The sequence below is a fragment of the Aulonocara sp. 'chitande type north' Nkhata Bay genome, linkage group LG6 (genome assembly GCF_057382095.1).
Source record: "Aulonocara sp. 'chitande type north' Nkhata Bay isolate Kocher_YH1m ecotype deep benthic linkage group LG6, A_spYH_male_GT1.1, whole genome shotgun sequence".
Classification (NCBI taxonomy): Eukaryota; Metazoa; Chordata; class Actinopteri; order Cichliformes; family Cichlidae; genus Aulonocara; species Aulonocara sp. 'chitande type north' Nkhata Bay.
In genome coordinates, this window is record NC_141349.1 from 40,162,232 (window position 1) to 40,178,816 (window position 16,585).

At 44.3% G+C, this 16,585-nt stretch overlaps 1 protein-coding gene across 1 annotated transcript in view; it reads left to right on the forward strand.

The window, feature by feature from the left end:
- maml3 (mastermind-like transcriptional coactivator 3) overlaps positions 1–16,296 on the forward strand; it is a 133,831-nt gene extending 117,535 nt beyond the window's left edge. Inside the window, exons 4-6 of the mRNA XM_086296917.1 lie at positions 5,019–5,264; positions 9,572–9,650; positions 11,035–16,296. Coding sequence (XP_086153043.1) covers positions 5,019–5,264; positions 9,572–9,650; positions 11,035–12,107 — 1,398 coding nt within the window. The 3' untranslated portion in view covers positions 12,108–16,296. The remainder of the gene's footprint in view (positions 1–5,018; positions 5,265–9,571; positions 9,651–11,034) is intronic.
- Positions 16,297–16,585: the final 289 nt, after the last annotated feature.

Genomic DNA, 16,585 nt, shown 5'->3' on the forward strand with positions numbered 1-16,585 from the left:
TGACTTTTTGTTAAGGGTCAAGTAACTAATAGTAATAGAAAATTAAAAAAGGTCAGGTCACATGGCAGCAACTGAGTGAATTAGACATGGACAAGATGAAAAGTTGGGGGGGGAAAGGTGATTTAAGTGACATGCATGGTTGTTGGTGCCAGACGGACTGGTCTGAGTACTTCAGACTGCTGATCTACTGGGATTTTCCTGCATATCTATCATTAGGGTTAATAGAGAATGGTAAAACTAAGAAGAAAAAAACAATCAGCTGCAGTTCTCTGGGTGAAAATGACTTGTTGATGTCTGAGGTCAGACTTTTTGATAGAAAGACAACAGTAACTCCACTCTTTACAACAAAGGTATGCAAGAGAGCATCCATAAAACCTTGAAGGAGATGGGCTACGGCAGCAGAACACTACACCAGGTGCCAATAACAGGAAACTTTGGCTAAAAGATTTGGACAGTAGAAGATTGGGCTCATTAGTACCAAGTGATCATCATTTAAACAGCCAAGGTCTCTCTGGGTGATTTTGCTGACCCATCTTCTGATGGCTGCTTCCAGCGGGGGAAAAACAGGCCATGTCACAAAGTTCAGAACATCTCAAACAGCTTTCTTGAACACTCATTGTTCTGTCTACCTCATCTCACACACAACCAGTTGGGAAAGATGGCCGCCCCCCTGAGCCTGGTTCTCCCGAAGCTTTCTTCCTTTCAAAAGGGAGTTTTTCCTCCACACTATCGCCAAGTGCTTGTTCAATAGGGAATCATCTGATTGTTGGGTTTTTCTCTCTGTTATTGTAAGGTCAATAAGGGACTGCTGTTTATGAATTGGCGCTATATAAATAAAACTGAATTGAATCGAACTAAATTTTACTCGATGCCCTCCACAGTTACCAGATCTCAATCCAATAGAGCACCTATGGGATGTCGTGGAACGGGAGGTTTGCATCATGGATGCACGGAAGACAAATCTACAGCAATAGAGACCAAAATCTCTGAGGAATATTTCTGGCAACTTGTTGAATCGAAGTCTCAAACAGTTAAGGCAGTTCTGAAGCTAAATAGGGGTCCGATCCAGTACAGCTTTACCGAATGAAGTAGCCCAAAGTGTATTTACCTAAACTAATTAATGCATTATTATCTCTTATAAGTAAAGAGATAAATAAACAATGAAGTGACTAAACCAATGTGAACAGATGCCACTGATATATGGTGTACTCACTCTGTGCACAGAAAATCATGACCCTGAAATAGAGCACCAGACTGCAGTGACTCAATCAGACCCGAACAAACTGGGTGCCAGTCCCTGCATACCAATGCATTCACATAAACACAAATACAGTTAATGCAGCAGACGCATATTTCAGTCTCTCTTATACACGCACACACACACACACACACACACACGCACACACACATATTTCCGCTCACTTCATGTGTAATGTAATCACCTAGGCTCTCCATGCCTGCTAACCCAATAAAGCTGACAGTCTCCAACACACACAGTTACATACACACAAACAAACACACACATGCTCCAGAATACATTCAACTCTCTCTTGGTTTCTTCTCCTTTCCGCCTCAGTTTTTCTGCCACTAACTGTCCGACTTACAGGAACTGTTTCAGTTACAAACTTCAGCCTCTGACTGAGCTCTTATTTGTTAGCAGCTAAGCTTCAAGTCACTTTATCCACTGACCCATTTCTGCTGAACAGCTCAGAGTTTGGGGCTGACTCGAGCCGGTCCGAGGTGCCAAAACGAAGCGTCTGGGGGAGAGAGAGTTGGATCGACGGGGCTGACAGAGAAAACAGACACAGAGCGTGCTCTTTCTTACATTATTAACAACGCTCACACGAGAGGACAAAGAGAGTGGAAGATTGGTCGAACACATTAATGCTGCACGGGAGACTCGTTTGTACCCGTGTGTACTGTCTGCTGTTTGTTCGGGTCTGCCCGGTTGTTGCGGAGGGTGACCAGGCGCGGCGGCCATAACCGCTCCTCCGAGCGCCATCTGCTCCACGCTGCAGCAACTGTTGCCAGGGTACCTGCTCTCCTCTCCTCCCCTCCAGCCCACCTTTTACTCCTCCTCCTCCTCTTTTGGCTCATCACCTCCATCGCATCCTCTCGATTTTTCTCCCCAAACAAGATCTACGCTCAAATCCTCCTCCTGTGGTTGTCCTTCTGCTCTCATGCCTCGTTTCTCTCCACACACATGCTCTTTTCTCTTCCCTCCAGTTAATTTAATTTGCCTTTTCATTCTGAAGAGGATACCTGCTTTTGATTTAATGAGCTTTATTGGCGTGAGATTTAATTCTTTGTATATTAGCGACGCTCCAGTGAAGTATTAACAGCGCTGAAATAGTACTAATTCTAATTCATTTACTGTGTTTCCATTATTTTACTCTTCGTGTCTGTCTTCTCCGTGTGTCTTTATTTAACTAGAAGATGTGTCAGAGCTGTGCTTTCTTTAGGAAGATGCCACTGTGCTGCTTTTTCACCACCTCCAGGAAAATCTTTAAGACTTTTTCCTCTCCTCTTTCCTCTCTAACCCGTCTTTCTTCCGTTTTTTCACTCCTTTGCAGTTGTGTGGACATGACTCAGGGCCCCTTCTCTTCAGAGAAGAGATGGAACCAAAGAAAGAGTCGAGAAAAGAGGACTTTGATGGGGCGGGGGGTGTTTAGAGAGAAGGAAAGAAAAGTGGTAGAGTGAGAGAGGGAGAGATCGTAGATCAGAGCCGTCATGATTGAGCCATCTGCTGAGAGGAGGCCAGTGAGACCCGCACACACACGCCTGTGCTTAAAGATCACCACTGCCACCCGCTGGTCATTTCCCAACACTACAGCTCGCCGTCCTTCCCCACTCTCATGCATCGTCTAACTGCTGCGCTGCCATCCGGGCACAAACATGCCATCCAAAGATGAGACACGTAGCTCTGAACATCGATCAGTCTGGTCTGGCTGTCTGGTGAGCCAGTCCTAAGCAGCCGATTCTGTTTGCTCCACAGGGCTTTTTGTGCTCTAATATATGAGGTTTATCTACACGTAACTCCTTTCTAAGAAGAGCCGAGCCTCAATGCGGATTATGAGGCTTTGGCTCTTTCAAAACATATTGAGTATACTGGTGTGTTACTGACGCGAGCCAGCGCTGTGATTTGGTGCTGTAATCCCGCGTTCGCTGTTTCATTCTTGCCCTGCAGTTAAATGTGATTTGTTGTACACTCTTTGTTCCTGTGTGCTGGTGCATTTTTATGCGAGCAAACACTCTTTACTGGCCTGAATCATTCTTTCCTCTCCTCTCAGTCCTCCCCCTTTCTATTGCTGGCAGGCCTAAACAATGTCCACTCTCGTTCAGCTGTCTAACCTTTAATAGATCCATAAACACTCCACTCCCATTGGCCAGAGCAGGCCATTTCATCCTATTAGAGATTAGCATACGCCTGAGTGGAGGAGGAAGTGCTCTTTATATGCTAATGAGGAGATAATGTATGCAGCACAGCGAGGACAAGCCGGTGCCCCCGTTGGGAGGACTCAGGGTGGCCCAGCGTGCTGAATCTTGAGGCAGTCTTGTCTTTATCTTGTTTTTCACTGTCATTCACAGACAGCTGGACTGTGTCTTTGTGAGTTAAAATACATCACAAGGCTCGACTGCAGCGTTATGCCAAAAAAGGACCATGCAAAGCCGGCAGTCTAAATGCCTCCATCTCTGATAGTGTATAAAATATGCCTTCCTTATGTATCTGATCTTATTGTGTGGCATTCACTTGTGATAAAGAGCGATAACAATGACTCGGTGGAGAGGAGATTTTCAGAGTCTGAAATGGTTTTGTTAGATGCCGAGAAGCTCCTTTTTGTTTGGTTTTACGCCTTTAACCGAGCATATATGATTAAAAATGGCTTCAGTGGAATATTTAAACATCTTGGAAAATACATATACTTTGCTTTCTTGCAAAGAGAGTGTTAGCGCTGAGAGTTTTGACCTGTATGGTTTACAATTACACCTTCGCGTGTATTCTTTTGACTCACTTGGCATTGCTAAAGAGAAATTCTTAACAGAAAAACTGTAAGAGTTTGTTTACCATGTGGCTAAATGCTACCTAGCTATACAGCATGTAGTGATTCACTGGTGACCTCGTGGAAGTTCTTTCTTTGCCTTCCCGTCATCGAGTTTCATGTAATTTCTCCTGATATACTGACAGACAAATAGACAACATACATACAAGCTGGTTAGGAATAATATTATTGCAGCTGTAGCTTTATAGAGCTTTAGGGGGCGATCGTGGCTCAAGAGTTGGGCGTTCGCCTTGTAATCGGAAGGTTGCCGGTTCGAGCCCCGGCTTGGACAGTCTCGGTCGTTGTGTCCTTGGGCAAGACACTTCACCCGTTGCCTACTGGTGGTGGTCAGAGGGCCCGGTGGCGCCAGTGTCCGGCAGCCTCGCCTCTGTCAGTGCGCCCCAGGGTGGCTGTGGCTACAATGTAGCTGTGTGAATGTGTGGATGACTGGATATGTAAAGCGCTTTGGGGTCCTTAGGGACTAGTAAAGCACTATATAAATACAGGCCATTTATAGATGCTAGTTGGCTGATTTTTTTTTTTTTAGCTTTTCACACAGAAGGTGGAGCTACAGCCTACTGTTTCCTGTCTATAGACTGTATATAAAAAGTTGCCATAGCTTCTGGATATGAGAAGGTTTATGATGCAGAACCATCATCAACCTGCATTCTTTCTAATGGTCAGCAGGGGTCAAGTCCTCTGACTACCCACTTTACTCTGTGACCTCATTAAATTCATTGTATTTTGTTAATTGTTGTCATTATTAAACTCAAGAAGGGTGACAGAGAAGGGCCTGCTTTAGGGAGGAGCCAACTGATGACATCATAGTGGCTACCTTCACCTCTTATATACAGTCCATGCTTTATCCTAGGCTAAGCCATCTGGCTGCTAGCGTCATATTTAAATGACAGCTGTGCAAGTGTGCTGTGATGTCTTATTAGCGATAGCCCACCTGACCTGCTGCCTTCTTCTTTCTAGGAGCAAGGTGTGGTGGGGATGTCACGACCACCTGGCGCCATACCACCTCCTCACCCCGCTGGCGGCGTTGCCTCTGGGGTGGGCCCCAACCAGGGATCAGGTCCGCCTCCGGTCTACCGGCAGGACGTGATGAAGCAGATGATGGTGATGGAGCAGGAGAAGAGGGCGCAGATGCACATGATGGAGCAGCAGAAACAGCAGCTCTTAAGAGAGCAGAGACAGCAGCAGCAACTCTTGGCTGAACAGGTGAGTTTATGTTCATGTCATTCAGTGGGGTGATGATTAAACAGGAAGGAAGGCCTCTGTGACTCATCTGTCACCCATTAAATTATAATTTGTGCGTGTGTGTGTGTGTGTTTGCCTTGTTTGTTCATACATCCATGTAGATTTGTCAGCATCTTCAGCTCAAACAAGAGCAGCTCATCCTCTCTTCTTCCTTACTGTTGTCTGGTTGCATGTATAATTACCCTCAACCAGCCCCCTCTTCACTACTTCCTTTTCATCTCTTCAGTGTGTGTCTGTGTGTGTGTGTTTTTGTCACATGCCGCCTGCTGTGATAATATGGTGTTTTCTTTTTATTTCTCTCTCTGTGAGGGAATCAAGTGTTAAAAGAGTTCTGAACTCTGAAGTCACCACCCACTACGAAGGGTTTTAATTGGATCTGCAAAAACATACACAGACACGCAAATATGGGTGCCCAAAAGGAACGCCATCCTGCTGGGATTTAGTGTATGTTGTTAACTGAGTATAAAATGAGCAACCTGTCCATGCATACATTCAGGACCCGCTTTAAAATGTGCAGACTGCTTATTAATGACCAGACCTTTCAGGTTTCTCTTTATACCTGCAGAACAAACTGTGGCTACGTCATTACACTAATCAGTTATGATGCTGTTAATGCAAACGAGCGTCACACAGGTTATGTACGCAAATCTAATCCCGTCAGCACGCATCTTCCTCTCTTCTTCTCTACCAAAACATCTGTTTTAGTACAGTTATACCCAACATCTGCCTAAACCCAACAGTAAAAACATCTGCCTAAATTCAATTACAGCAATATCTGTCCTAACTCAGCTGTATCAGCATCTGTCTTAACTCAACCAACATCTGTCTCAGCTCAGCTGTATCAGCATCTGTCAGAACCTGTCTTGACTCAGCTGTGCCAACATCTGCCTGAACTGGCTGTACCAACATCTATTTTAACTCCACTGTATCAGGTGGCCAACATATAACCAACTCTAGCAACACCTGTCTTAACTTCATTATACCAGCATCTGTGTTAATGCAATTATATCATCCATCTTAACTCAATTGTACCAGTGCCTGTCTTAACTCAGCTGTACCAACATCTGGCTAAACTCAGCTGTAACAACATCTGTCTTAATGCAATTATACCATCTATCTTAACTCAGTTATACCAACATCTGTCTGAACTCAACTGTTCTGATATCTTCTTCTGCTGTCCCCAATGCTGTTTACCCAACACATCTTCCCAAAGCACCAAATCACAAAAGCAGTTGCCTTAAGAGGCTTTATGTTGTAAGGTAAAGACCCTACAATGAGGCGAAAACCCCAACAATCAAAGGACCTTTGAGCAAGCACTTGGCGACAGTGGGAAGGAAAAACTTCCTTTTAATGGGAAGAAACCTAGGATCAGGGAGGGGCGGCCTCTCTCAGGTAGAGGCGGCCTCTCCTGAGCCTGGGTGACTTTGTTTAGGATGAGGGGAGGAAGAGAGGACAAAGACCTTAGTGCAGCATTCGATACTGTCAACCATAATATCCTATTAGAGCGATTAGAACATGCTGTAGGTATTACAGGTACTGTGCTGCAGTGGTTTGTATCATATCTATCTAATAGACTCCAATTTGTACATGTAAATGGAGAGTCCTCTTCACACACTGAGGTTAATTATGGAGTTCCACAGGGTTCAGTGCTAGGACCAATTCTGTTTACATTATACATGCTTCCCTTAGGCAGTATCATTAGAAGACATAGCATACATTTTCACTGCTATGCAGATGACACCCAGCTCTATCTGTCCATGAAGCCAGATAACACACACCAATTAGTTAAACTGCAGGAATGTCTTAAAGACATAAAGACCTGGATGGCCGCTAACTTTCTGCTTCTTAATTCAGATCAAACTGAGGTTATTGTACTCGGCCCTGAAAAGCCTAGAAATATGGCATCTAACCAGATTCTTACTCTGGATGGCATTACCTTGGCCTCCAGTAACACTGTGAGGAACCTTGGAGTCATTTTTTACCAGGACATGTCCTTCAATGCACATATTAAACAAATATGTAAGACTGCTTTCTTTCATTTGCGCAACATCTCTAAAGTTAGAAATATCCTGTCTCAGAGTGACGCTGAAAAACTAGTTCATGCATTTATTACTTCCAGGCTGGACTACTGTAATTCATTATTATCAGGATGTCCAAAAAACTCACTGAAAAGCCTTCAGCTAATCCAAAATGCTGCAGCAAGAGTCCTGACAGGGACTAGAAAGAGAGAGCAGATTTCTCCTGTTTTGGCTTCCCTTCATTGGCTCCCTGTTAAATCCAGAATTGAATTCAAAATCCTGCTCCTCACATACAAGGTCTTAAATAATCAGGCCCCATCTTATCTTAATGACCTTGTAGTACCATATCACCCTATTAGAGCACTTCGCTCTCGCTCTGCAGGCCTACTTGTTGTTCCTAGAGTATTTAAAAGTAGAATGGGAGGCAGAGCCTTCAGTTTTCAGGCCCCTCTTCTGTGGAACCAGCTTCCAGTTTGGATTCGGGAGACAGACACTACCTCTACTTTCAAGATTAGGCTTCAAACTTTCCTTTTTGCTAAAGCATATAGTTAGGGCTGGACCAGGTGACCCTGAATCCTCCCTTAGTTATGCTGCAATAGACGTAGGCAGGTTTTTCTTTTCCAGTCACCTTTCTCACTCACTATAACAGACCTCTCTGCATTGAATCATATCTGTTATTAACCTCTGTCTCTCTTCCACAGCATGTCTTTATCCTGTCTTCCTTCTCTCACCCCAACCGGTCGCAGCAGATGGCCCCGCCCCTCCCTGAGCCTGGTTCTGCTGGAAGTTTCTTCCTGTTAAAAGGGAGTTTTTCCTTCCCACTGTCGCCAAAGTGCTTGCTCATAGGGGGTCATATGATTGTTGGGTTTTTCTCTGTATCTATGAAGCACCTTGAGGCGACTTTTGTTGTGATTTGGCGCTATATAAATAAAATTGAATTGAATTGAAAGACACGCTGTGGAAGAGAACCAGAGATTAATATTAACTAATGATGAAATGCAGAGTAGGGCTGCAGCTTAAACAGATTATTTTGGTAGTTGACTAATCTGCCAATTTTCTTTGATTAGTCGTTTAGTCAATGATTACTTGTCTCTTATCTCCACTTCCTGTGGGCAAACTTCCTGTTCTAGGCTCCAGTGACTCACCTGCTTAAGTCTGCCCACCTGTGATTAGCACCCTGTTGTCTCGTCCCACAGCATATGAAAATAATGACCTAGGAAACACATGAATTTGAAAATAATAAAATGTATTTTTAACATTACATTAAAAATGAAATAAATAAAAATATTAGGTAAAACAAGTTAAAATGCTAGTATTTAAACAAAAAAATAACGTGCAAATAGGAAACAAAAAATGGCTTCTGCCCATAAGTTTAAATAAAGCTTCAAATTAAATCAGAAAGATTTTGTGCCCCGATATTGCAGTATAACAGAGAGTGGGTTCAGGGTCACCTGATCTGGACCTAACTATATGTTTTATCAAAAAAGAAAGTTTTAAGCCTAATCTTGAAAGTACAGAGGGTGTCTGTCTCAAATCCAAACTGGGAGCTGGTTCCACAGAGAGGGGCCTGAAAGCTGAAGGCTCTGCCTCCCATTCTGCTTTTAAATGCTCGAGGAATGCTGCAGTCTCAGAGCGAAGTGCCTTGTTAGGGGGATATAGTAATATGAACTCTTTAAGATAAAATGGAGCCTGATTATTCGAGACCTTGTATGTGAGGTCGCCGCTGTTCCCAGCATCTATAGAACTTCATCAAACTTTAACTATATCAGTATTGTGGAATATCGGTGCCTGATCTTGACAGTATGAACAACTGTCTCAAGTCTCACTGCCTCACTGTACCGGAACCCTTATTGTACCTGGACTTAACTAACATCTACTGTAACAAGCATCCGTCTGTTCTCAGCTACATCTGTCTCTACCTTAAAATCTCCTTCATCAAACATTTGTGTACCTACATCTTTATATTATTTACTTTTGGCTGTTATTGGCTCTTTAAGGGCAGGCATGGGTCCAGCTCAAGTGGCCATTGGAGGAAGTGCAGTTTTTAGCACTTTACCACATTGGCTTCAATCCGGCTATAGAGGAGCAAAAGAAAGGTTCTTCTGCTAAACTATTCGTACTGTCAAGTGTGATTCTGTTCTTCTGTGTATCTCACGCCCTAATGATACAAAATTCATGCAATAGGTATGAGCAGCTGTAACACGCTTTCAGCATACTTGCTTAACAACTTCCATCTGTCTGTGTCTGCAGCTCCAGCAGCAGCAACATCTCCCCAGACAAATCGGCCAGGGCCAGAGGAATCCATATCCCCAAGTCAATCAGTACCAAGGTGAGACACATGAGCACGTGCGTTCATGTCACCTGTGCAGCAATGCACACACGGCATGCGCCTGCGCAAGAATGGCTGCACCCCACAAGATTTTCTAACACATTATTATTTATTGGAAAATTAGAAAATGGATTTAGCACCCAGATGGTTATGTGTGTGTGTGTGTGGGGGGGGGGGGTGGTGGTGGCTACAATTAGACACGCATGTTTTGTCAGCAACAAGTATGGTATACATGGTGGCGCTCCAAGACATTTAGGGACGTAACAGATTTTGCAGTTCATTCGGTGCCATGTTCACAGACAGATATGTATGCAAACAACAGCACTGACCAAACATCACCCTGAAACCAAGCCTCGTCCTTTCTGTCTGTCTCTGTCAGATACATCAGTTGGCGCTCAGATGCTCTCCAGCCTCTCTCTCTCCTCCTCCTCTCTCCGGGAAAAAAAATACAAAATAAAAAAATAAAAAATTCTGCTCTGCCTGTTACCACGGCAACTTGTCTGTCCTGGATCCCCCAGAGTTCCGGTGAAGTCGGAGAGATGGATGAGAGCAGGGGAAGTGGGAGAGAATGGGAGGAGGAGTGAGAGCGGGGTGGCTGGCAAGTAGAGGAAAAGGTAGATGGTTCGGTGGGTAGAAGGAGAGGTTGAACGGAGAGATGAGATGATGAAGAGACAAAGAAAATACAGAGGAAACGACAGAGAGAGGAGGAGAATGAGGAAGAGAGTCAGGCTGAAAAACCATTTATAGCCATCAGTGTCTGCAAATGAAAGAGATAATATGGAGAGGAAGAGGAAGCTCCGGTGTGAAACTCCGGCCTACAGATATACACATTAACTCAGCTGTCCTGCAGTGTATCTGTGATTGTGCTCATATCACCTACAAATCTCACAGTCGATATATTTGTGATCTGTGAAGTATATAGACAGTTACCTGCAACTCTACTCGCTTCCTACTTACTGGAGTGAGTGATCCTCTTCATTCTCGCTCCTCTGTTACATTTTCAGCCTGAGCTGTGAGGTGGGGGATTAGTGGAATGATGTCAGAAGTGGGTTTATTATAGGATTTAAAGCCATTTCCACGCTAGCAGACCTCCTCAGCTCAGCTACTTCTGAACATCTAATAGCAAAAAGTAGAGGAGTGAGATGCTTCAGTGTGTTTAGTTTTATTTTGGTGGGGTAGGATTTGGGCCAAATTGGATGGGAAGCATTCGTTTCCAGAGTAAAGGGGCTGTCCTGCAACATAAATCTTTGCCTCAGCAATGACTTATTAGAGCCGTCTTATGGCCTTTGGTTCATTTAAGTGGCTCTACTGTGTAAGCTCTCAGATTTTCCCCTACAACTATTTCCTCATCTGTTTGCTAACTCCTCTTATTTTCCACTCCTAGGTACTCCTCAGGCTCTCCAGAACATCCGGGCTACCCGCCTCCTGCAGCAGCCGCAAACTCAGCAGCAGATGGTCCAGATGAGTTCTGTTCAGGCCCAGGGTGGTTCTGTGGGACCCCAAACTGACATGGGACTACCCTACAGTAACCAGGGATCCAACCAGGGTTCCCTGTATGGGCTCAACCCCTCCATGAGCCAAATGATCCACCAGCAGCAGCACCAGAGCCAAAGCGTCCAAGCCTCCATGGGTCTTCCGCCACAGCACAACCCCACCGGAGGGCCACCCCGGCAGGCAGGTGCGGGTCCTGGAGTCGGAGGTATGCCTGGAGGACCCGGAGGTGGTGGAGCTGGAGGTTATGGAGGGCAAGGGATGTTAATGAACTCCATGACCCAACAACCTCTTAAAGGACCTCCTAATGCCAAAGCTCAAACACAGAGACTGCAGAGCATGCTGGGAGGAGGCGGTGGGGGAATGGCAGCAAGTGGCTGGCCGCAGCAGCAAGGACAGAGTCTGCAGGCCATGGGGGGTGGAGTTGGAAGGACTACAGGAGGAGGGGGAGGAGATATGGTGGGGTTCAGCTCTGCCCAGGGTTATGGGATGCAGCCGGGTCAACCCCCACGCATGGCTAAACAACACTTTCAGGGCCCAGGACAAGGGATGGGCCAGGGGATGGACCCCAGGTTGGGCAACCCAGCTGCGGGTATGGCTGGCCCAATGATGGGCCCTCACATGGGTGGTCAACCAAGGACCAACCAACCCCGCCCTATGGTTATGAACCAGGGAATGAACCAGGGGGTGATGGGCCAGGGAATAACTGGGATGGGGGGTTTCGTGCCAGGCCCTGGGGGGCCAGGATTAGGGGCAAGTGGAGGTGGAGGAGGTGGATCTTACGGACCAGGGGCAGTCGGGGTTGGAGGTCAGCCGCAGGGCTACCAGAGGACAGCCAATCAGGACATGTCATCCTATGGATACGGGGGCGGGCCCTCAGGCGGAGGAGCCTTCGGATTGGGGGACGGCTCGGGGGCAGAGCTGGACTCAAGTGACGGTTGGATGGAGGAGTTTTTCTCGAGCTAATAGCCAACGGGGAAAGTTGTTACTGGATGAAATAAAAACGTTTAAAGTTGGACAAATTTTAAAATCTGAGAAAGTAAAACAAAAACGATAACATGACGTGGACTGGCATGTTTTTGTTTTGTAAAACATGAGCAAGATTATAAATGAGTTCCTGTGTTACGTTTTGTGCGTATGTATGTGTGTGTGTGATGGAGAGAGCTATCATTTTGTCTTGTGCATATTAATGAAAAACCAATATAGAGATTAAGAAGTGTGTTTCCTAATTTTCCCTTTTTTCTCTATGGAATAAATTTTCTTCAGTGTTTGAAAGCGAGGCCCATTCACGCAGCAGCGCTTTGAGCCCGAGCTTCAGCAGGGGCTGATTGGAAACTGTAGACTGATGAAGGGGAAGCAAGACTTGTTCTCAAGACAGCAATTTATTTGTGTTTGTGTGTTTGTGCCACCCTGATCAGCGCTTCAGATCTCTCAACTACGCGAGGAGCTGAAGGGAATAGAAAGCACTCTCAACGCTCCCATTCCTCCTCTTAGATTTGAGCCCCCCCTCGTACAGACACACAAACACACGCACTCACAAATCTGATTCCCTCACGCTCCTTCACTCTGTTCCTTTCACTTGATTTCCCTCTCATCCTCCATTCCTCTCTCCTCCCGTCTTTCCCACCCTCTCTCCAGAGACTCGTTCCTCGCTCTCAACGCTCCTTTCTCTGTTTAAACTGTGCACATCACAACAGAACAAATGATGCTCCTCTATTGTGCCACGCAGGCTCGCTCTGCCCTCTAGTGCTTTTGCTAGGCAACCAACCTGAGTGGCATTTTTATTTAATTTTTTTAAAGGGGGGTTGTGGTTCATTTCCTGTGTTGTGTCGCTGTGGTTGCACATGTAGACAAAGACAAAGGCAGTAAAAAGCTGAGAAAAGGAGGAGAGATTAGGCAGCTAAAGCAAGCACACGTAGACAACAACAAACGGACAAACAAGCGTCAGCCCGGGAGGATGTGCAGATGTGTGAGAGGCAGCAAACAGAACTAATATTAGGCTACACATTAAACCTTCTGTCTGCGTGACACAAACCACATCGCATGCATCAGGCAGACAGAAACAATCGCTGGGCACTGAATGTATTCAAGCACCACAAGTGACTTCTTCTTCTTAAAGAGACGAGAAAAAAAGCTCATTGAAAAGCCGCCCGCGGTGTTTTATTTTGTCGCTGTGTTTTTCTTTTACAGTGAATCTGGTAGTTTGTCAATTACACACGGAAAAGAAAGTTTAAATTAGTTTTTGCTGAGCTTTGTTTCTTAGTTCGTCATCTTTTGAAAATCTGTTTGGTAAAAAATCTGTGGCTCAGCTTGTCGTCACTCACCGTAGCCCTGCTTTACATCGTGGCTTGTCTCAGCTGTAAAACGCCCTCGTTTCAAACTATAACTGTGCTATACTGTAACACTACTGTGAAGAAATACAAGTCGGGCCCTTCTGGCGCTTTACAAGGAAAATGAACCACTGCTAAGCCTTGAGTTTGTTTTAAAGAGAGAGAGAGAAGCTTCAGATAGCCTTTAAGGGACAGCTCACCCCAAAGATAAAATTCTCATACTTTTCATCAGGTGTGCAGTTTTATTTGTCCTTCGTCCGGTCAGCTGCAGAGATTTCAACCTTCACTTAAGTGTAATGGAAATAAATCGCATTGCAGAAATCATGATCTGGTTACTCAGAAAACATCCACAAACCATGTGCTTTACCAAACTACAGCCACCAACAACATCAATGTGCAGAAGTAAGAGTGTAACTACCAATGATGAGAAGCTTGTACAATAGTAGTGATGGAGTTGAGTGTCAGTGCTAACTACACACTTCTATTGGCTGTAATTCAGCATAAAGAAAGAAAATCTGTTGGTTTTGAAGTCCTAATCTTGGCTTGTGGCCACGACTGAAGGTTTTTCTGACCCAAATATGACTCTATTTGTATGAGACAGTGGACTGCTAAGCTATGAGCTCACACTTGCATGCTTGGTTAGGAAACCGCATCATTAAACTGTACAGGTGCACTGCACATCCACAGGTACCTGCTAGTTAGTGCCAACTAACAGATTTAACATGCGAGCATTTTACTCATCAAAACTGAAGCACGGGTTGCTCCAAAAGACACCGAATGGTGAGAGGTCCAGTTCAGTGACCCCCAATTGGCATTTCTGAGGCTTATCAGCCAGCCATCATCTGTTGCTATCAAAGTTACCATGGGATGGGTGTAACATATAACAAAACTATACCCACTGCACAGGTGATATAAAGGGGTAAGTTATCTCTAGAGATCAATGCCATATTTGTTTAGCACCAGGGTGTAAACATGTTTAATTCTGCTGTAAAGCTGGGCATTTTAACATGGGAGTCTATGGGGACTGAATCATATTTGAAGGCAGCCTCAAGTGGCCACTAGAGGAACTGCAACTTTAATTATCATTATTATTATTTATTTTACACACGATTTATGTGATGTTTGGAGTAACCGTTTCATGATTCGTAGAATAAAAATATTTGCAAAAAGTGCTGTTTCATAGAGATGAATAAAGAAAACTGGAGGCTGAAGGAAAAACATATAAAATGAAGGCTGGGGTGATCAGTCCCTTTAAAGTGTGACAGCAGTTAGTATCGAGATAATCAGTGCTTCCACTGAAGTTAGTGTCTCCCTTCCCTCTCGACTTCCTCTGCCCTGATGTGTGCATAATGAATATGTGTCAAAAAGGTTTTATTACTGTACTTGTTGGTAACATCTTACATCGCTAACGCTTTAAAAGATGAATGAAAGCGTGTCTGCATTACTTTGTATTTAGCTCATCAGAGTGAAAGTGTGGAGGACGATGCTGTAATCAACAAAACCAAAAAAGCCTTCTTCTCTGTAAACTAACTCCTTGTCATCATCTGTTCTCATGGTTGTTGGTGTTGTATAATCCAACCCTTTAAATACGAACTTTAACCACCACGCCCGTCGTCCTGTAAGCGCCGCTGTGTTTGGCAGCACCCGCGAATGAATTTCTCTACTTTTTTGGGGGGTTTCTGTCACCTTTGGGGAGTCCTCCATCTCACTGTATGGAGACTGAATGTCAAGAATGGGCGGATATGTAGGGTTTTTATAGCATTCCTGAGTTTTACCAGGGGGAGCACGGTCACAAATTTAAAACCCTCTCGGTCGTTGAGCCTGCCTCGTGTAGGAAAAGCAGCGGAGCGCCCAAACCTGCGGGGGCTCCAATGCTCATGCTTCCAAAAGTTTGATGCCAGTCCAGGCAGGCTCATAAATCACATGTTAGAGGCAGTTTGTGGGAAAACACCTAAGGATTACGAGTCCAACGCGGAGGCAGGAAGCTATAGAAACATGTGTGGGTCAGTGTTAAGGTCACAGCCAAAGTGAGGCTGCGTGACCTGGTTTGAAATCCCTTCAGGAAGAGAAAGGAAGCTTCCTCCAAATATCATTATGTACCGGGACCAAGTCTGTAGACAACATTTTAACGAAAACTGTTGTTATTGATGTTCTTTGTTTTATTTTTATTTTTTTTTACTGGTGCTGACATATATGTGATTATGAGAAAAAAAAACTATATAAAAGATGATGGCTATTTGTAAATATGTTTTTACAGGTTTAAATACATCAGATAATACAGTCTCTACTCTGTAAAGAATTTACTGTTTGTTGGAAAATAGAGAAGTATTTTTATTTTGAAGTTTTTTGGTTTCACTTTTAACCCATCTGAGCTATGCCATTGCACTTCAGACAATGTCTTACTACTAATTTGTATTGTAAACCTCCTCTCTTTTTTGGTATTTTTTTCAGTTGTTTTTTCTAGTTTGAGATTTGACTCGGTTCTTAAGCAGTGCTTATTTCTTTTTATCCTGTACAGAATTCTGAAAATGTTAACAAAAGATAATTACAAGAGACTTTTTTTTTGTTTGTTTTTTCAAAAAGATAAAATAAAGAGAGACTATTCTCGCTGATCATATTACATGAAAGCTTCTGTTTACACCTGGTTCATTTACATCATTTACACAGCAGCTGTCAACACGTGAAACGTGCACTCACTGGACACTGTTAGGTACACCTGGTTAGTAATGGGATGGACCCACTTTTTTACCTTAGTTCTTAATTGCATTGATTTAACAAGGTGCTGGACAACTTCCTCCGAGGTTTTTGTCCATATTGATATGATGGCGTCTGCAAGCACATCCGTGAGGTTTCTGAACGTCAGCGGGTCGCCTTGGCCGTGTTACTATTAGCGTTAACGAGCAGTTGAACAGGTGGCTGGTGAGTGTTTATAAACATTTACTTGGATTTCACTCCATATTGCTCCAATCACGTCCAGACTGACCCATTAGGCTAAATTAACTGAACAAAAAGGCTCAACTAAACTTTGGGCAACTTTTAGAATCACGTTATCTGAATACAGCTTCACTCTCAGACTGCAGAGATACATACCATCTCTACTTTTAAGGTTAGTCT